At 40.6% G+C, this 21,899-nt stretch overlaps 1 protein-coding gene across 2 annotated transcripts in view; it reads right to left on the bottom strand.

The window, feature by feature from the left end:
- LOC146372186 (serine/threonine-protein kinase D3-like) overlaps nt 1–20,943 on the bottom strand; it is a 56,068-nt gene extending 35,125 nt beyond the window's left edge. Inside the window, exons 1-2 of one of the 2 annotated variants that reach the window (XM_084952445.1) lie at nt 20,691–20,943; nt 17,127–17,790 (exon numbers count right to left, since the gene is read on the bottom strand). In XM_084952445.1, the coding sequence (XP_084808571.1) occupies nt 17,127–17,423 (297 nt within the window). In that variant the 5' untranslated portion in view covers nt 17,424–17,790; nt 20,691–20,943. The remainder of the gene's footprint in view (nt 1–17,126; nt 17,791–20,690) is intronic. The other variant, XM_084952446.1, reaches the window with a different exon arrangement.
- Nucleotides 20,944–21,899: the final 956 nt, after the last annotated feature.

The raw sequence follows: 21,899 nt of genomic DNA, 5'->3' as shown, positions 1-21,899 counted from the left end.
CAGCTGCGAGTGTTTTCCCCGGCATCCGCTCGTCTCTGTCACCTCGCACAGGAAACAACAGGATGCAGCGCAGAGAGGGCCAAGGTTGTCAGAGCGAGTGAGAGCGAGTGAGAGCGAGTGGGAGTTTCATTCATCCACTTGTTAAAAATCAGTGCTCAATGCAAAATATGAAAACAAAACTCACCAAATCGTGGCTGTCCATTAATAAAACAGTGCTTATGTTACCTGAGTGAGGACTGAATCCGTTTAAATGCTATGAAATTGGCTCATGGACAACACTCTCTGTTCCCTGCTCTCTTTCTGAGACCTTTGAACTCTTTATTTGTTTTTTTATCCAAAGAGAAGCTCAGGTCAAACTTTCTGCTGCTCGCTTTGAATATCCGGAGGTCACTGCAGGAGACCAAACTGCAATCTTCATAAATTAATCATTAATTCCTTTAATTTAACACCCTCCTGCAGCAGCTGTTTAAGGCCACCTGACTCCCCTGTCTTCCAGTCTAATAACCTCACATAAAAGCTTTGCAGCACCGCGACTGGCACAGCTGGCATGAAATTCATCAGCACATATTACTTTATCCATTTATCTGCTGCTAATAAAGGACAATAACTGCTGATTGAGCTCATCTTTCAGAAGTCTACATCAATGTTGACTGATGGTTAGATCCACTGACTGGCTGGAAAGATTAAAAATGTAAGATTTTACCGATTACTTTTAAAATCACTGCTTATACTGCTTACTCGTATTCTCACACTCAGATTGCTTTCCCTACACAGAAACATGTCACAGGGCTTATCTTACATTTCTGTAGTATTATTACGTTTTTATACAACCAGGAAAATAGAGCCGTGATTAATAAAGTCCTCTTTTAGTGCCCTGGCCCATAAATTCATCCATTTTCATTGTGGTTTGCAACTCATTGTTTCAAATCTAAAATCCTGCTCTTTCCTTATTTAATACTTTTGCAAAGCCAATCACTGAGCCCGATCAGCCCCCCTGGTGGGCTGCACTTCTGCCCCAACTAATGCTAAAGTGAGCAGCGGTGCTGAGAGACGCATGTTTGAGGTCAATGATTGAGAGGTGAATGTTTGCTTTTGGAGTTTGAACCCTTTAACCCGTCACATCGAACCCACACTTGGGATTTTCCTACCTGTCTTATGTAATTAGTATCTGATGGGAGCAGAGCAGATCGTCACACAGACTCTGAGTCAGGTAAGACTCTCCTCACAGATGTACACCATGTTGAACTCAAAGTTTCCAGAGAGCTGAACTAAATCTGATAATCTGATCCTGGCTGCCAACGATGCACCGATCCAACTTCACCACCTCTGCTATAGTACTGCCGACAGTCCTGATCCAACACCAGTGTTAAATTAATAAGCTGCGGGGTGGCGGTCAGCACTATCAGCTCACAGCAAGAAGGTTCCTGATCTTCCAGCCCCATCCGATTGTTTAATTAACAGTAAAGAAAATGGAGGGATTGTTGGGTTCGTCGCTGTGAGGAAGGAACTGGGAAGAACCAGCTGAATCCGCTCAGGGTGTGCTCACATCAGGCACCGCTGCCTCGTACTGTGCCTGACCATAACTTATAATCCAGTCTGAGTCTCTCTGCTCTCTTTTGCACTCACTTTCTGTTTGACGCACAGACAGGTGCTTTTCAAATGCACGCTTGCAAAGCACAGGTTTCGTGATTTTGCATTTTGCAGATTAATTGAGGAAGAAGTGGCACACTGTCCTCTCACATATTTACTAATTAGTGATTTCTGCAGAGCCAGCCATCTGTCGAAGAAGTGTAGGACAGCGATCGCACTAATGCTTGCTTGAAGAGGTAAGCCAGGCTATGTTTGGCCTAACCGGGGAGGCATGCACATTGGTCAAACCAAGCGATCTTTGACGGCCTATCGCAGTCGGGCATGGCACCAACCACTTGCTGTAACTACGCCTAAGTTCCCTAACTTTGTATAAATTTACTGGATTTACAAATTTACTAGGGCGCTATTTACTAGTTTAAAAAGATAGATGAAAAAAGTCCAAGGCAAGAACCATCAACAAACTGGTTTCCACAGTCATTTTCCAAAGATGCCTAAAGTCAGACCACAACACATCCACTTGCTTTCCTGCAGTTTAGAGGACATTGCAGCACAGTCACTGGAGACTAACTTTAAAGCACGAAAATCTCACAAAATGTGTTACAGAGACTCACTTTGTGTGTGTCAGATTCATTACAACATGAGGAACATGCACACAAACACACACTACAAAAACATCCTCCCTGCTCAGATACCTCCGCGTGTGTTAAACTGACCTCAGCGCTTCCTTTGCATTCATTCAGGAGCAATATGACCACAGTTAAAAGAAAAAAAGAAAAAAAAAAAAAAGAAGTTTCGACACCAACTCAAAGCCGCCCAGCGCTGAGATTTCACAAACGAGCTGACGCCTTTCAGAGCTGCGACTTTTTACTGATAAAAGTTCACAACTGCAGCAGAAACTCCAGATTTTACAATCTCTTAAAGATAAATGGAAACAGCCGATAGTGTGACCCGATCTGAAAAGAAACGGCAAAATCAAAAACACATCTGCTGAAAAACCACAGAGAAAGAACACAAAAGGCAAAAGGACCAGCAGATTCTGCTCTGCGTCTCATTTCAGATCTGACCAAAACATCATCAGATAAACCACAGAAGACCAATGGGTCATGGTAGAAATTGGTCTGTGTTTGCAATACTTTTCGTATTGAAGTCTTCCTTTTATACCATGAGAAACAGGAATGTTTGATAAATAATAACCCTCTGTGGGTGAATAATACAGCAGGAGACCGAAAATGTTCAAAGTAACATCCCCCACTGTAATCTTCAGCTCACGAATCTGCTGTAAAAATGTACCCGTTACAGCTACTCCACAACAGTAGCCATTATATTAGTTACATGATACTAGGATCGCCTTAATTCTCCGTGGCAGAGATTCAGGGTGCTGGAAACATTCCTTTAGAGATTGTAGGTTCAAATTTGCTGGCCGCACATCCCTGATGTGAATCTCCAGTTCCATCACATCTCAAAGGTGCTCTGTTTGACTGGGATCTGCTGACTGTGGAGGCCGTTTGAGTACAGAGAAGTCATTGTCATGTTAGGGAAATGAGTTTGAGACGGTTTGAGCTTTGTGACATGATGTGTTATCAGAAGATGGGCGCGCTGCGGTCATACAAGGATGGATGTGGTCAGCAGCAATACTCAGGTAGGCTGTGGGGTTTACACGATTCTCATTTGGTCCCAAAATATCCAAAGTGTGCCAAAGCAGGAGTGGAACATGGTGTGGTCTTCTGATGCTATAGCCATCTGCTCCAGAGTCTGAAACGTTCTTCTTCTGCAGACCTTGATTGTAACGAGTGGTACTTTGAGTTATTGTTGCCTTCTGACCTTAAACAGCCTGGCTTCTGTCACTCACTGGGAATTTTCTCTTTTTAATATCACTCTCTGTAAACTCAGAGTTTATTGTTTGGGAAAGTCCCAGCAGATCTACGGTTTCTGAAATCTCAGACCAGCCCGTCTGATACCAACAACCATTCAAAGCCACTTAAACCACCTCAAGCACCCAGCTCATGAATTAAATAAACTAATATACTGCATTTTATTCTTTAGTAACTAATCAAAGCCAGTCTGGGTACATTCTGAACATTAACAGTATCATTTTTAGCAGTTTTCTGATACACACAGTCTAACATCTCTCGCATGACTCGCCCTCTGTACTTGAGGCACAAGTACAATACGTTTAATATTACAACATTTTTTTTAACTTCTTCTTTCACTGTGGTTTTTCAGTCATCACTTTTAATGGCCAGGACTTTAAGGAAGCGGCAAGTTTCCCCACTTACGGTGACCTCAGAGATCATGTTGTCAAGCACAGGAAGACATCTGCCTACCAGCGAGCCCACTAACACAGACACCGTTCCAGGACCTCTCATACTAACTTTGGTCATTTGACATTAAAAACTGGACATAAAGCCCCCTTTTTGAGAGCAGCAGACACAGACAAGGTGATCCTTGCACATGATGTCATCTCACCTGACAAATTGGATGTAAATGAGCTGCAGATATCCCGATTAGATTCGACATGGTTGCGCAGAGCTAAGTAAACATTAAACGCAAACCAATTTCCTTTTTCTGACCACACGACATCGCCCAGACGGAAACAAACCCACTTCCCGGCTCTTATCACAGTGGCAGGTACAATGGAAGCAGGTGAATGAGGTCAGTAACCAGGTCACTCATGTGCTGACATTTAGCAGTTGAATACCAGCGCCATAATTAGACGCCATTACTGCTGATCATCTGCCACACAGGCAGGTGTGTTCACTGCACTTCCTGCAAGACTCAATTCAAGAGAAAAATTACCCAACTTCTTTTATTTCAATTGCAGGCAAAAGCCTGTTATGTATAAAAACTTCCTGCTGGACACGGACAAGCTTCTGGCAGGTAAATGAGCTCATACAGAGAGCTGAGAATACATTAACAGATCTGACTACACATTTACAGGCAAAACAATTCTCCTCACACATTTATTACAGATTTTACTACTGTCCTCCAGTGTAAATGCTTCTTTCAACACTTTGCAAACATATGTTTTAATATAAAATGATTTTGAAACCCTTGTGCAGACATTTCGTCTAGCACATCTGGATCAGGGAATGAGACTGGAACATGTGCCGTTTTTCTCACAGACATTCGTCGTTTTCCTCGGGCCAGCGTACAGCTCACCTCGCCAAACTGTAGTCAGAGAGAAGGGTCTTACTTGACTCAGTCCATGCAAAGTGGTGGCAGCTCTGCTCTTATCTATACTAATTACATAAAACAGGTAGGAAAATGGCAAGTGTGAGATCGATGTGAGGGGTTAAAGGTGACGCTCAAACTCCAAAAGCAAACATTCACCTCTCAATCATCGACCTCAAACATTCCTCTCACTCAGTACTATTACTTAGTTTAGCAGTAGCTGGAGCAGAAGTGCAGCTCACCAGAGGGGCTAATTGGGCCCAGCCCAATTGGGCCAGGAAAGCACACAACAAAACGTGTATACTGCATGTTGTCACAGGAAGCAATGAGTCGCAAATCATACAAATGAGTCAATTAAATTCTTGAGGTTCTCTTCCTTGTTAAATAAAAATGTAATAATACCACATAAATGTAAGATAAGCCCAGTGATACATTTCTTTGTACTGACGTTCACCTTCAAAGTAAAAGCTGCACCTTTTGCAGCAGCTAAGGTGAATGCTCTCCATTTCCTGTTTGCACTTTGTCCAAGTTTCACTGCTGCTCGCAGAAGAGTTGATCAAGATGATCTGCTGTAAGCCAAAACACTCATAAGGACATTTTTAGTGCAGCGTTCTCTGCGCTACTGGAACCCCTAACCAACTGTTTGGGGAACTTTTACAGAGATAAAGGTAGTTGCTAGGCCAAAACTTTCAAAATAAGAGTAAGCCCGTTGCAATGATAAAACATAATTTGCATCTATGTACATGGTCTGTATTTACTGATGCAGGTGTGCATTTCAATTAATAAACAAATGTAGGAAGCATTTAGGTTTTTCGCATTGATCACACTTCGAAGTATCCCAGCTTAATTTCAAGAAATCTGTCATTAATGGATTTTAATAAATTACAGCACTTAAAGTTTAATGTTAGCTGGTTAATATCTGGCTCTTCACTTACTGTATCTAAGCCAATCTGGCCCTCTGAGGGAAAAAAAAAATGCTGCCCAATGCAACTCTAAACTGTCCCATCATAAACAATGGCCACTTATCCAGGTCCGGGTCTCCCCGTTCACCTCCTCAAGCTCTTCCAGGGGAAACCAAAGCTTTCCCAAGCCAGCCGAGGGACGCCAACTCTCTAACATGCCCTGTGGCTGCCCTGGGAACTCTTCTCAGTAGACACGTAGGAGCCACCTAAGAGCCATTCTGGTCAAATGGCTGAACGACCTAAACTGGCACTTTTGATATTGAGGAGCAGCAGCTCCAACCTAGTCCCCTTGTGTGTGGCTCAACCTTTGGAGGAGGCCCATCTCCACTGCTCATATTCTGGATCTCATGCTTTCGGTCGCCTCGTGGTCATAACTGAGCACAGGAGCATAGATCAACCAGTAATCGATTAACCACAGTGCAGAAACGGTTATAACGGACTAAAAAACACAAAATTTAACAAAAATTTAATGACAATCAACAAACAACATTCTTATTAACATTCTTTCTTTCATTAGCTTTGAAACTCAAACCTTTTCATTACATCTACAAACAAACTATAAAACAAAAACTATAAGATTGTATACCAACTATAACTATATATTAAATAATTAAATTAATATCAAAAACACGAGGCCTAAAGTCATATTAAGAAAACTGAGCGTGGGGGTTTAGGGCTCACACAAAATACTCGACAGTTCGGAGAAGTTAAAGCATCCCAGGACACAAAATCTAAAGAGACACTCAACAGGATAAATAAAAGATTTTATAACAAACTTTTAGTTTCAGACAGCAGCTGTGTGATGATCGGGATCAGAGTTCAAGCTGGAAACTTTGTGCTTTTCAAGGGATTTTCTTGACTAATGAGACGACAAATGGAGCTCGAAAGGCTAAGCTGGGATTTTCAAAAGTTAAAAAAAGCGTTGCTGTTAATGTTTTAATTCAACATCTTACATAAAAGGAAGTAAGTGACAGGATTACACCTCCTCACATCCACATTTAAAATGTTAAAACTGAACACTTTACTCCTTTAATAGCATTTTTAATCACTAACATTTAAAATAAATAAATAAATAAATAAAAAATATAATAATAATAATAATAATAATAATAATAATAATAATAATAATAATAATAATAATATTTTAATTTAATTCAAGTCGAACTACTCATTCCTGGCTTCAGTTTTTTTTGTACTCTAGTATAGTGGCTTTGCTTTATTCTCTATTCAAAATAATCCTTATTTTATTTAATTTATATGCTAAGCCTTGGTCCACATTGGCTACATTTAAACTTCTTATTAAGTCATCTGTACCTTGCTTATTTCTAAGAATTTATAAAATCCTGGAAAAACCTGGAAATGAAACATAAAGGCTTATTTGAAGAGTGTATCAGCGGAGAAAGAGCCCAGGCGAAAGTCATTAATGAGCTTCTCACAGGCTCAAACAATGGACCCGTTTCTCTGCAGTTTATTACTGAGACTGGAAAACATTACTGGGATAAAAGGAACTACATCGTGTGAGTCATACTAAACACTGTTGAGTTTGGTTTAGTTCAAAAGAAGTGTGACCACTGATCACCTGTAGTGAGGTCATTGCACAGGCTTCCTGTAAAACTGAGAAGTCAAACTTGTAATTCGTGGTTTTGAGACCCTGCGTGGTCTCAGACGTGCTCGTACGCTGCGACCCTGCTCAGGTCATCTGGATCAGGCTGGTTACTTGCTGCTCTCCAAGACTGGTGAACACACGTTTACCATATATGCTCCATGCTGCCTGGCATCATAATCAAGGTTGGCACATTCCAAACTTTAAACCACATTAAAATAGGTTATTTTTCTTATTTTATAAATTTTAAGCCAGTTTTCATTTTTTTTTTACAGTTGATTTCATTTTACATTTAATCTTTAATTGATTTAACTTCTGGATTTTTTAAACCACCCTAGTGTAGCCTTATGATTGCTGTTTATAATTATATTATTTTTTGGACTATGTAGTAACCCGGTTACGCTATCTGTATGAACTGCATATGGAGAACTGATTGATTTTGTTTATGTAAATAATTTATGTACATAAGCCATCTATTCTTATGCACTTGAAACATACCTGGAACTATGGAGTTCCACAGGGTTCTGTAGTAGGGCCCATAATCTTCTTTTTTACCTTATTTAAAAAAACAAAAACAAAACAAACAAACAAAAAAAAACCTTGGAAATTTAAATTTGTCTGACCCTGTAGAATCATGTGATCCCCTAAAAAACACAAAAACAAAAAAATAAAACAGTTTTGGGTAAAGACATTTATCTTGTTGCTGTAGGATATTAGCCTGAGCATGATCTTTGGCTGCTCTTCTCATCTAATATCTATCAAAAAGGTTTTTAATATTAAAATGGATGTGTGTGTCCGTGGAGCTCCTACAGAGAGCCAAAACTGCCAAAATCCAAACCAAATAAAAAGACAAATAAATCATTTCATTATGTTGTTTTCTTTTCAGACGTTCCCTTTAGGGGTCGCCAACATCTGCCTCCTATATCCTCCTCTGGTACAACAACCCTCTGCATCTCCTCCTTCACTACATCAGAATCAGATTCCTTTATTAATCCCTAAGAAAATTATGTAATTTATGAATCTCCACTTATCTCTTCCTCTTTTCCTCTTGTCTGGCACCTCAATCTTCATCATCCTGTGTCCAATATATCCCACCTCCATACCATCTCACCCTTTCCTCTTTAGCTTTGTCTCCAAGCTGTCCCGCTGATGCACTCATTTCTAATCCAGTTCCTCCTTAAATGCGTTGCTTATGGGTTTGCTTGTTAGTTTATTTACCCTGTAATAGCCACCTCATCTGCATACTGAATTGGAAGAGAACAGGGATTTTTTTTTTATTTTTATTTTTTTAAAAAAAGATGTAAAATGTATGTAGATAAATTAAAACAAATGGAAACAAATGATGTAAACAAAAAAAAATAGGGAGGAAAAAATATGAATGAACAAAACAAATGAGAAGAATAAATGATAAAGTCAATATAAAGAGAAATTAATTGATAAATATTAAATCATAAAATGATGTTAGATTATTTTTGTGCACTTAACTGCATTAATTTTTAACTGACATCGAGTCATTTATTGATTTAGGCGATTTAAATCCTTTGTGCATTTTAACATCCATGCCGGTGGAAATGAAGCATATGTGCAGATGCACTCAGCCCCGCAATGAGATTGAGATTCATATAAAAGCAGAACCAGACACACGTGAAGCTCTATAAATCTGACACAAAGACAGCAGCCGGGTCATTTCAGAGACACATTACATCCACTTACATTCATTTCCCGGAGACACCCTAACCATAACCCACAAGCACTACTTCCATAACCCAAATCCTTACTCAACGCTCAAATCATCTGAGGATTGTGGAAACAGGCACACAGAAAATAAAGGTACCTTATAGGGTTCTTTAAATTATTATTATTTTAATTTATTCTTACACCTTTATACTAGTCTTGAACTTCTGGTGATAATTGTGTATTTTAAGGGGAAAAGGTAGACTTTTTTTTTTTTTTTTTTTTAAATAAAAAGGCAGCTAAGAAATTATTTCATATTATTCATTTCCACACTTCATGCCCACCCACTGCTTTATGTACCTCCACCTTCAGCCAACTATGAATCAGGTTTAAACCCACAACCTTCTTGCTTTGAGGCGAGAGTGCAGACCTCTGGACCTACAATTAGCTGATTTATTACACAGATATATGACGGAACCTGTCACGGTGCTTTAAATGGCTTTTATTTCACTTTAAAAACCGTAAAACCTTGAAATATAAGAGTAAAGTCAATATTTTACCCCATTTCTTTTTCGGCAAACACAGACCATCTGCACAGTTTGTACCGGAGACTTTTGGATTCTACATTTTGAAGACCCATAATCAGCATTTTGGGAACCACCATGTTGGTTTTTATAGCCAGAAGTGACCACATCTGGACCAGAGGGTGGACTGCTGAGTTATCAGCCAATATTCATTTGCAACAAACAGTCTGCTGACATACAAGAATTTTACTCATTAAAACTTAAGCACAGTTTTAACCATATTAAAAGTCAGAGCATTTTTAATAGAATTATCTAACAAGAACCAAACACAAACAAACATAGCAGAGTCGTCAAAAGGTGAAGCCATGCAGATAGCTAGCGGTTACAACTGGTGATACGGTGGCTAGTCTACTAGCCCTTTTCCACTTGTACCTATTAAACTTAACAGGATGCGACTCGGTTTTGGTTGTTTTCCGTTAGAATAGAGTAGCACATAATAAGCGTGGGGTCGTTATAGCAACACAGCCGAAAGTCCAGTGATGTCATTTGTTTGCAACACGAGCACCACAACAAGGAAGGATGTTCGTTGAGGCGATGATATACCTGCTGCTCGATCAGTGGCTTTTGGTCTGACTCGGGGACAACCGTGTTAGTTTGTGTGGAGCCATTTCCTTTGTTTCTGGATTTCAAAAGTGGTGCTTTTAATTTTCGTGAATCATCGAGTGACGCCACTGACTAGCCAATTGGTGGCATGCATCACATTTTTCAGTGTCCACAGATCTCTTGGACGCCCAGCCAAGTAGGTACTTAAAAAAAAAAAGTTACCTGGTACCAGGTACTACCAACTAGTGGAAAACCCTAAAAACTGAGTTGAGTCAAGTCGAGCCGAACTGAGCGGTTACTAGTGACAAAAAGCTAAAGGCATATCCTAATCACCGTTTGCCTTTGGTGTAAACAACATGTATATTCTGTGTTTGGGGTGACATGAGCTGCACACCTGAAGATTTACAACAACTACAAGAGTTACAAGCATTTAAAAGCACCATAACACTGACTCCCACTCTCACATACCTGTGCTACTAACATTCACGTCTCCACCTGAAGCACCACCTGGCCTTGGCAGCCATGGAAACCAGCAGAGTAGAGGACACAGCAAAGAGAGACACTGCTTTAAAGGATATCCTTTATTAAAAGCAAGCACATAGTTTTGTAATGCTGGTTATTGTTGCTGAGGAAGAAATTTAACACCTGAACCACTGGTCACTGTCAAATAAGCTAACATGACTTTTTCAGGTTTTCTAACATTCAAATGCAAGATTTAGATGTGATCACAACAACCTGAGAAACATTAAGAGCTCATAATCCAGGTTAGTGAAGTTCAAACTGTAACTGTGTAAATATCACATTATCCAAAACCCTTTGTTGGCGGGCATCTTTTGAAATACAGACAGTGTTATTTTTATTCACCCCACTAAAACTGCTCGTTTTAAAAGTTTTAAGCTTCATAAATTGCTCTAGGATGTGCTGAGTGATGAAGGGCTGTTAGTGCTGGGATTAAGTACGTTAATGCGGTGCTTTCCAGTGCAGGAACTGGTGGGCAGGTTTGAAAATGCCCCTGTAGGGCCAGATGCAGGGTCTTTTCAGGTTAGAAGAAAAGCACCTAATCAGGGGGAGGCCGTTCTGAGCAGCCCCTTAAAATGCTAGCAGAGCTTGGTGGGGATGAGGTAAACAGAGACAGCAACAGGTTTCAACAGCGTAAAACTGTCAAAACATACAAACACAACCACTAACAATGCCACAAATGATCTAGCCATCTATCAGTTCCCTTCATGTTTGTACTTCTCCCAGACCCGTCAAGACACTCAAAATTATTAGCCATATAATCATCTACAATTTAATAGAATTTGCAAAACGCTTTGACAGTTACGCAACAGAAGGACATTCAAAGGGAAGATTTACAAAGAGCTAAACATTAGAGTTGCACAAAATTTAAAAGGAAAAAAAACTATTCAGGAGATTTGAAGATTTGAGGCAGGCAGTAAGCAAGACAACTAAAAGATAACCAGACAGTAAGAAGACATCACCTAAAGCGAGTCAATAAAAATGTGTTTAAAAGGGGAGGTTTAAAGGAGTTTCCTCATTCCTGATCCATAGAAATGCATGCAACTTTCACAGTGGTCACAAATAATGAAGAAAATAGAGATCAAGTATTTTCTGTGCATTTTGTATTAATGGCCAATTTGTCTTTAAAGGAAAATTCCTCTAATTACTGTTAACAGTAATGCTAACGGCAAACAGTATGCTCCAGACTTAGGAGCAGACAGCAGGACCCCACATGAGGTCTAAGGTGAGCGATTGCTCGAATGAGGCTGATATTTCTACTCTGTAGCTCCACAGCCAGATGTACTTTAAAAGATATCAGTAAAGAGCAGAAAAACAGTGCAAAAAGTGTTGCTTTTTGCACCAGCTGGAGGCGAGAGTGACTTTTCGTTCACACCACAGAGGAGTCAGTTACAATGAGTCAAGCCCTGAGAGATAAATGTATAGATGACTTTCCCCAGGTATGCATTGGTGTTATTCTCAAGATTATTCAAATGTAGAGGAAGCAGGTCTGGATTTTTTTTTTTAATCAATTAATGTTGTTGGTTCAAAGCTGAGAGCTCAACCAAATCAAACTCCTGAGTTTCTGACACAAAAGTTCTGATTGTGACAGGTTACTGTGACTTTGAGGCACTAAGTTTGAAACAGAGGCTGGGTTTTTAGGATCACCAAGTCTCAAGGAAAACTCCATCTGTGTAGAAAATCAGAAAATAAAAGAGGACCTAAAATCGAACCTTGCAGAACACTACAGGTGAACTTACTTATGGTGACTGAAAAAGGTTCTTTCTAAAAGATCGTAAATTCAGTTAATTAAAAGCAAAACAAGCCTCTAATGCTGCCTTTTTCAGAGATGAACTGGTTAACCCTTCAGTACCTCTGTGCCCGGCCTGCTTGTTCCTTATTGCACTCACAGTAAAGGAGGAGACTCTTTGCAATTCTGAAAAAGTGACAGATTATAAGACTGAAAGTCACAATACATGTCTCCTACAACTCCACACATGCTGCTGCTGCTCCTTTGCTTGCTGCTGATGCAACACATCGACTAAAAATGCTGCAAGACCAAAACCAGGAGGCTGCAAAGCTCCGTAAAGTTTTGAAAGCTGCAGGAGAAAAATTCTCTGCGATCTTATCGCTGCTTATCGTCTGCCCAGTGATGATTAAAAATACTGCGGTTTCAGTGTTTCACAATCCAGGATGGGACTGTGTGTGTGTGTGTGGCATGGGATGAGGGTGTAGCAAGGCAACCTGCAGAGGAGGGGAACTTCCCTATACTTTGCCACAACTCCTCTGGCCTCCTACATACGCGGCAGGACTACAGTAAATCAGAGCAGATGCATCCACCCGCCCACAGACGGAGCTCTCAGCTTCTTGATGTGGATGCAAAAGGAGGAAAAAAGGTTGAGAAATTCCAGCGATCGAGTCATTTTCGGCACAAATCAAACAAGACCAGTTTCCACCTCTTCACCTCTTTAAGCGTTCCTGCTGGAACATCTACTTTGGGTTTTCAATCAGCCAAAGAAAGAAATGACACTATAAATTATACTGTAGTTTTAGCAAATAAAACATTTTGGTAGTTGCAATATTTTTTTAATTTATTATTATTAATTATTATTATCATCATCATCCTGGAGCCAGGAGTGGGCAAGCAGGTCAGTCTCTACATGCATTTCTATGATTTTTTTTTTTTTTTTTTTTAAATGCAGATGCACAGAGATTCCCAGGTGGCAGGGAAGAGGGGAAGATTCTGCAAGAGCTGGAAAAATCCTCTGCAGTCACTTTATTTCCCCGTTTTCACTTCTTCTTTTCCTGTTGCACATGTCACAATTTCTTTTTCTCAGTTGTGACACCTAGACCTCATGTTTTGTTTGCAGTTTGTCGGCTGATATCTGCCTACATATGCTCACTGATTGCAGCAGGCCAGTAAATCCAGTTTTGCCCTTGAATTCTGTGCAAATGTCTGCACCAACAAATTACATGCATATTTACTACATTAGCAGACTTTAAACAGGTGTGATTCTTAGCGAGGGGATGAAAAAAAATGCTTTTATGTGTGGGGGAAACCACAGAAAACTAACGCTGTAGGTGTGATGATACATATTGGCAGATACTGGAAACAAGCTATCAAATGTGGCTTTATCTGAAAACTTCAGAAGTAGTGATGGTATAAATACACATGTCTGCGTGTTTGAAAATCACTGTAGTAGGCTGTAAAGCTGTCAACAAATATTTGATTCTAATCTCACCTTTGACAAACAAAGACCTGCTACGACCACCTTAAGAATACCGCGAGAATCCGTTCAACACTCAGGTTTAGTGACAGGTTTTTTTCCTTTTGTTTAGATTATTGTAATGACTTTCCAAAGAGTATCAGTCATAAAGCATTAAAGTGCAAACACTATTACAAAAACTGAGAAACGTAAACATATTACACCAGTTTTAATGACTACACTGGCGGCTCAGAACTTTTGTAATTTATTTTAAGATTTTGCTTTACTTTTAAAGCCCTTCATGGTCTGGCCCCAGAACAGACTGGCAGAGGGAACAGTCAGGTGGAGGGAGGAAGAAGATCTAAGACTGCAAGAAGAAGTGGGAACATGAAGAAGGTCCGACAGAGATGGTGAGGTTGAATGTCCGTAGGAGAAATCTGTTTAATTGGGAGCCAGTGAAGCTGTTGCAGAACAGGAATGATGTGGCGAGTCGAGGTGGGTTATACCCATAACGTGGGCAGCTGAGTTCTGGACCAGCTCAGGCTTATAAAGGATACGAGAATGGAAGGATAGAGTACGATCAAGGATGACACCCAGACACTTAAACTGTTAAAGAATTTTTTCCTTATATTTCTTTCTTGATTTATTATTTGATTCTGTTATGCTATACAAATAAAACTTGATTGTTTTCAATTTTTATTAAAAGAAAGCATCTTAAAAATCTCAATGCTTAGACCTGACAGTGAGAAATGAAGAGATTTTAAAGATTTTTTTTTTTTCACCCGTGTGGAGCTTTTTAAACAAATATTCAAACATGATTTTGATTTTGTCAGCTAAACTGTGAGCATGCATGAGAGTCGAAGCCCCCATCACTTCATTTTCATGTTAAAAATTGGAAATCAACTTCCTCACAACAGCCGTGTCTTCATATCACAGAAGTGGTGAGACCTGGATGTACGCACGTATCAGTGTTTTTTGTGCACATTTTTTGGCATTTAGGCCAAATAATGTGCACAAACCCCCCCCCCCCCCCCCCCCAAAAAAAACCCCCCAAACCAAAACACTCTTTCGGTTGCCATTATGCGCAATAACAATAGATACACAGCCTATCAGCTGGCTGTTTTATCACTTTCTGTCACTTTGACCACCCTGTTGCTCCTCCGACCCCAAACACACGACTGTAAAACAGGAAGTGCAGCCGCTGACACAGCAATGCCAACCAGGAAGTGACATTCCCTGTGAAAAAGACTTTTCCTCTGCTGAGGGTGTGAGCTCAGCCAGTGACAAGCTGCAAACAAACACTGCCTAACAGACTGGATGTGCTCGCACAACCCAGCCAGTGCTGGAAACGCGTCTGCAGAAAGAAGTTAAAAATGAGAGCATCACTAGGTTTTAATCTCCAACCCATCATGCCTTGCAAACTTGCTGCAAACTGTGTGTGTTCATTTGGGTATGTGTGTCTGTGAGTGCGTGTTGTAGCTTGCTGGGAAATGCACTGAGTGGTGTAAACGCAGGTGGTACGTTCAGCAGTGGTAAAAACCAGAAAACCAGTAGATGGTGAGAGATAAGGTGAGGCTCAGAGCGGAAGCTAGAAGCTTTCCGAAGAAGCTCTGACACAAAGTTGAATGCTTCCCCGAGTGCGTCTAACAGTGTCGGCCTGCCCACTTTGCTTATATTTGGCGACACATTTCGTCAATTTTTTTTGGTTTTATTTTTAGACGTGCCTGACAGAATGATGCCTGCCCTGGTCGCTATATGATGGACTCTAATATATTTGTATATCACCGTCTGCAAGCACGCAAGGACCCACTTAAGGGTTTTTTTGGCATCAGACCATTAACATCGGGCTTTGTGCACAAGTCCACACACCTGATAATTATTTGTGTCCACATAGGATTCATTTCTTGCCTGTGGGGGTTTGCAACAGTCTCTAAACAAGCACAAATCCCGCCTGGTTTGCAAACTACCTTATAAAAATCTCATCCTGGTACTTCGGTTCTCATTTGTTTTGATGGTCCTTCATATTATTAAGCCGCTTCTTTAGACAGGCTCTAATCGACTGTCTTGGAATGTACCTACTCACAGTAACACAGTGTGTTTGGGAAATCCCCTGTGAGCTGGACGGCCATTCTAACAAGAAACAGGTAAGGAGCAGTTCATGTGCCTCCAAGCTCAGTGACGACTACCAAGATGATGGAGCTGCAGATCACGCAGAGATTGACAGAGTCACTGGAGAGGCAGCGGACTAATCGTTATTAGCTCATCACTGCAGAGGAGAACATTTAACACTCCTTCCTCCACAAATGCAATCAAATGCTTGCAGCTCACGAGCTCTCGCAGACATCGCGGCCAAAGTTCAGATTTGTTGAAGTGCAGAATGTGACAGGCTCGACACACGACGATTAGAAAAGAAGAATCCAGCAGGGCAGCGAAGGGGGAAAAAAAAAAAGAAAAAAAAAGGAGGAGAAGTTGATGCTATGAATCAGAAAGACTGAATGACACGTTGTGGGTTTTCCTCCTGTAGGCTGACCAAAGGAGGAAAACACTTTCTTCAGATCAGTTTTCCATTCACGTAGACGTGCCGGGGTTGTGTTTTCTCAGTCGCTGGGATTGTTGTTGGTCAGCACAGATTATAATTGTTACGACTTCCTCCAAATAGCACCCTCTCCTTAAAGCTCTTAAGGTAATCAGGAAAAGAGGTACAGCAAACAGACCGACATCCTGCTGGTTTGGAAACTCTCCCTTCTGTGGCTTCCTCAGCAACGAGCGGGTTCTGCACCGGGGTGGAAAGCCGCATCGGCATGCTTGAGCCTTACTTTGATCCAAGGAATCGAATCATGCATATTTATGTGCACATACACACCCCGAAGTTTAAAAAAAAATTTTTTTAGGACTGTTTATTAGACAACTAACAGAGTGGGTTTAGACAGTCACCAAAGAGCCTCGGCTCAGAATCAAACCTGTGTCGCTGCGTTCAGCCCTGCAGCCTATGGTCAACCGGTGTCTGAACTCCGACCTTTGACCAATAAGTTTAAATGAAAGGTAAAAAGAAAGTTGTGTGGCACTGAGCCTCTGAAGGTGGGGTGAGGAGGACAAAGGGATGCTAAGGTGCTGAGCCTCATTTCTATACAACTAAATGGGTGGATGTGGGAACTTTTCTGAATCCTGAAGGTGAGATGTACCAGTTAAATTCTCCAAACTTCTGCTTTAAGGTTGTGGATTTAAAAAAAAAAAAAGAGAGGAAAAAAAGGAAAGTGTACAGAAAAAACCCCCCAAAAAAACCCTTTGGTTTTACCTTCTGATCCACGATGGAGCAGACGAGCTCCCTAACGGAGGACAGCGACACATCTCCAGGGTCGAGGGTGACCGCCTCCCTCGTGAGTCCGATCTGAAGCAGGAAGGAGATGCCGTGGAACGAGCCCCGTGAGTTCGTGGGGCTGGGCGCCGACTGGCTGCCGTTGGAAAGCCGGCTGCAGATGGTGGCCGGCGGGCTGGGGGAAGGTGATGGGGTGGGCGGGGCCGGGTGATGAGGTAGGGCATGGAACGACCTTGGAGAAGCTGGCAGGGGCGGCGGGCTGTTCTCGGTAGACATTGTCTGCTATCTGTGACGTGGTGGTGGGAGAACGACCTCGAAAGTGAACATCCAAAATTGAAAAAAGAAGAAAAACGGTCAGCAGAGCATCGTGCGTCCAATCATTTGTCCCAATTTTTCAGCACTGAAATCCTGCGAATAAAGCTTCCTCTCACTGCAGAGCATCTCCGAGGCCAACCAGAAGAAAAATAGACTGAAGTAAAAGCCTGAGCTCTCGGGTAGATCACCTTTAAAGGGTTTTATAACGTGGTTAAATCCTCAATAAATCCTCTGACCTGCTGGATCAGACTGCTGATCGGGAGCAAGAAAACAACGATGAAATGCTGCAGATCTTCCCCGTCTCTGCTGCTTTCACTCAAAACATCTGCTAGAAATAAAAGACAGAGGAAAGCTGAATCAGTCAGGAAAAAATAAAATCTCTCAAACTTTAAAATCTGTAAGAAACTTGCACATAAATGGACGTCAACTTTGGTGGCACTGAAATCCTTACTCGAGAAGCTAAATAAAAATGTTTATACTCAAGAGGTTAAAGCGCAATCAGTAACTTGATGATGTAATGATTAACTGAGCTATTCCATCTTAAAATGTTTGTGTAATGCCACAGAGGGGGCACACTTTTACATCTTTACCTATGCTAAAGGTCACAGTGCACACTGGGAAAGATGAAAGGAAACGTCACAACAATATACGCTCGAAAGCTGGTCCTTTCATGTGGCGCCATCAGAACAACTGCAGAACAGTTCTTAACATCAATATCAAAATATGAATGTCTAAATATTGTGAAATCTTATGTTAACATATTGAGCTTAAATACATGTGAAAATAAAAAATAAATGACCATAAATACGCAAGTAGAAAATTGTGCAGGTGTGTTATGCACAGCTAATTTTCAATAAGTCATTAGTTAAATGAAAATGTAAATGATTTTAATTGTTTATGTCAAGGTTAAAGGCAAATTTGTAAAACTTCCGATCGCTTGTAGCCGTCACAAAAGCCTGTTCTGTTGTACCTTTAAATTTTTTCGTAAACATGTTTGTTATTAAAGATGCAGGCAGTGACAACTGGTCCCTCAGCATGAAGGCCACTTGACTGTAAAGAAAAGATGGAAGAAGAGAAGCCTCCTTGCTGAGAATTTGGGCATGAAAAGCGCGTCTAGTGATGCGTGAGTTTACAGGTCATTGGCCAATGAGCACATCCTGGATAATCCTCCTTCTTGACTCTAATAACGATCGTAATTTACAAAATGAACTTCAGCAATTTTATTAAATATGACCTGAAATTAGTGGCTGAGCCCAAAAACTCATCAAGAAAGTGTTTACGGAGGTCACAGATAAACAAAGCACAGGTCCCATTTCGATGTTTTAAAGCCTGGAATCTTCTTGGGTGTTGCATAAACATGTCACTTCCTGTGTCCATGACGCTGCATTATACAACACCCACAAAGGACACATCATACTGCTGCACACGATTTTTTTTTTTTTTAAAAAACACACGGCGCAAACATAACGTACACTGAACGTTGTACGAGGGATCACATGATGCTGATTTACTGTTGCCAGTAGGTGGCACTGTGACTGTGACTCATTACTGTAATGCAGGCGTCCCCGCAGCTGGATCAATAACTGAGTTGTCTAGCATGTGAAGTTTGAGACAGACTAGAAGATATATACTCAGTTTAACACAGAACTTCAAAACTTTGAAGAAGTGTGTTTCGATTAGACTGGCCAAAGATCACGCTGATGCCTCTCTGAGTTGAGTTTGTGATACACCTTGAAAAGTGGTGGACTTCTTGTTGGGTATAAGGCATGGCTCAAAGAGGATTTTCCATACAGCTTAAGACGCGTGTATTAAATGCCATACATGCATGCAAAGCAAAACAGCCGGGCAACTGCATTGAAATTTTGCAGGGGGCCCTATGGGACCATTTTGCACCTCTCATATTTAAAACCCATAAAATACAAAGGTTTTATCCACTTCTGACATGTGTGCAAACTTTTTGGTGAAGTTTTGAGCATATTTAGCCCCTAAAATAAAATATTGTATTGATTCGCTTACAGAAATAATAAAAATAAGCAGCACAACTCCAACAGAGGCTTCACATATTCAGTGCTCAGGTGCTAGCGAGCCGCTTTAAGGAGTATAAACCTGAAGGGAGAGATACTCTTCATCTTATTTTATCTCATTTGAATAATATTATTAATATAAAAATTTTCCTTTTTTTTTTTTTTGCACTGCATGCTTAAGGACTTCTTCTCCCCCCCCCCAAATATATGGCTCTCTGTTATGTCTCTACAAGCAACAAAGCTCACTGAGGCCTGTTGCTGCCCCTCTGTAGGTTTCCAGAAGCTGTCCAATCAAAAAAAGTTGCTTTAAAGAGAAGGCTGGCCTTAAAGAGACAGGAGCATATAAAGATTATTTTGAACCCTTATTCATGTACATGTATTCTAATAAAGCTCCAATATTAAAAAGCAGAGTTGGACATGAGCATTGCAATCACTGCATAACAATATGAATGAAACAGAGACTAAACAGCAGATGAGCATTACCGGACGCCTTTGGGGTCTGACAGCTTCCACATGCCCATCGAGTTGACTTCAAAAAGTCGACTTCATCATCTCGACACTTTGACTTCTGAAGCAGAGTTTATTTATAGAATTTAATTGCATAATAACGTCTGAAACAGGTGCTAAAGTCAGAAACTGTGGCTGCCGGTGGCAAGCTGGCAAACCATAAAAGGGACCCATACTGCTCATCTGCTGTTTGCCATCTATCTCAGACATTGTTACGCAGAAACTTTCTATGAATAAATTCTGCATTTTGAACAGTTATACTGCAGGAACATCAGAGTCAGATTATCACATTATTTACAGACAGTTTTCATTTGAAGCCAAAACTAAAGTCCTGGTTTGAATAAGTTAAGCGGTGCAATATTGATTGTTGACATGAAAGATATTGTTTTTGTTATGTTTAACTTGAAATAAAATTCTCATATTAAACTGTCGCTTTATGATTGTGTAAAATGTCTGATTTTAACTTAAAACATTTATTACAGTCGACTTCTAGCTCGTGCACATGAATACGAGCCGTTTCCTTTTGATCTCTCTGTAAACTGTAGTTGGCTACATCTGGATTTTCGCTCACTTATGAGATGATAAAATAACTCTGAATTAACTGAACCTGCACCAAGACTGAACTTTGCCAACAGGTTGTTTGCTTTTCACAGCATTCACACGAATGAAAAACAGAAGTTAAAGGCATCATAAGTACCTCGGAGAGCCCGGTGGTTTCTCCGCTTCCATCGCAGCACAAGCGAGCAGAAAATGTGCGTCCCATCCAGCGGCAGCTCGGACCGCAAAAAGGCCGAGTTAAGGAACACAAACCCGGTGAGTCCTCCACAGCAGGTCCCGATGGGACTGAAAGCGACAGTTAAAAGCAGCCAGAAGGACCTTTGGCCTTTTGTTTTTGACTCTTTCCTCTCTAAACTCTCCCGGGAAGTCGCAGTCCGACTGAACAGCTCCAGCTTCATGCGGATCTGATGATTATCAGCTGCGAAACACTCAGCGGCAAAAAAAAAAGTGCAGCTCTCACCGGCAGGAGGAGGTCACACTCTGAGGGAAATTCAGGGACCGGACAGCTGGAGACTCTGCAGCCCCGCTCTTTATGGAGGCTCCATAATCAGGCCCTGTCGGAGATTTCAGGCACTCATGGCTTCGGTTGCAGCACAAAGATTAAAAGTGAAGATTCATGAGAAGTAAGCAAAGACTGAACAGCTGAAGCATCAGAAAAGGCTCAAACTCTTTTTCAAACCACTTTGAACTTTAAGCATTGTCTTTTGTCTGTCTGTTTGTGCGGGTATTTTATATATTACATAGTTTTATGTGAAACACACAGATGTAAATGAGCTGCTTTGCTTCAGTTTTTTTATTTTGATATTAATGTCCATTAACGTAAACAGTAAAACAAATATCTAACAGCAATTACCGGATTTCAGCACAAACTTTGGAAAAGATGCTGCTTTACAAACATTTCTACTTTTTACATTTGAGAAATTTAGTTAATAAATAATATTAACATAACAGAGATAAATCACTTGTGATTTTCTTTTAAATGCAGAGTACTTGAGACAATAAGTCACATTTCAAAGTAAAATAGCATTTATCTAAAAAGAAAAACAACTCATTTAAAATGTAATTCAATTTAGTTTTATCACAATAACTGCGCCAAATCACAATAACAGTCACCTCAAGGTGCTTTATATCATACAGTAAAGACCCTACAATAATGGAGACAAACCCTATCAATCAAATGACAATCTTTATTGGGCTGATATCATAATGTCTATATTTGAGAAATGTCACTGTGTCATAAATTCACTTTTTATATATTTAAAAATAGACAGCATTCACATCATGTGCTAAGAGACAGCGATTTTAGTTTTGTGCCCCATGCACCACACTGTTACAGGAGTCCTGTTCT

The sequence above is a fragment of the Perissodus microlepis genome, chromosome 15 (genome assembly GCF_051167445.1).
Source record: "Perissodus microlepis isolate ML-2025 ecotype Zambia chromosome 15, ASM5116744v1, whole genome shotgun sequence".
Classification (NCBI taxonomy): domain Eukaryota; kingdom Metazoa; phylum Chordata; class Actinopteri; order Cichliformes; family Cichlidae; genus Perissodus; species Perissodus microlepis.
Note: the sequence above shows the minus strand (reverse complement) of the source record. Positions and strands in the feature narration are given on the sequence as shown.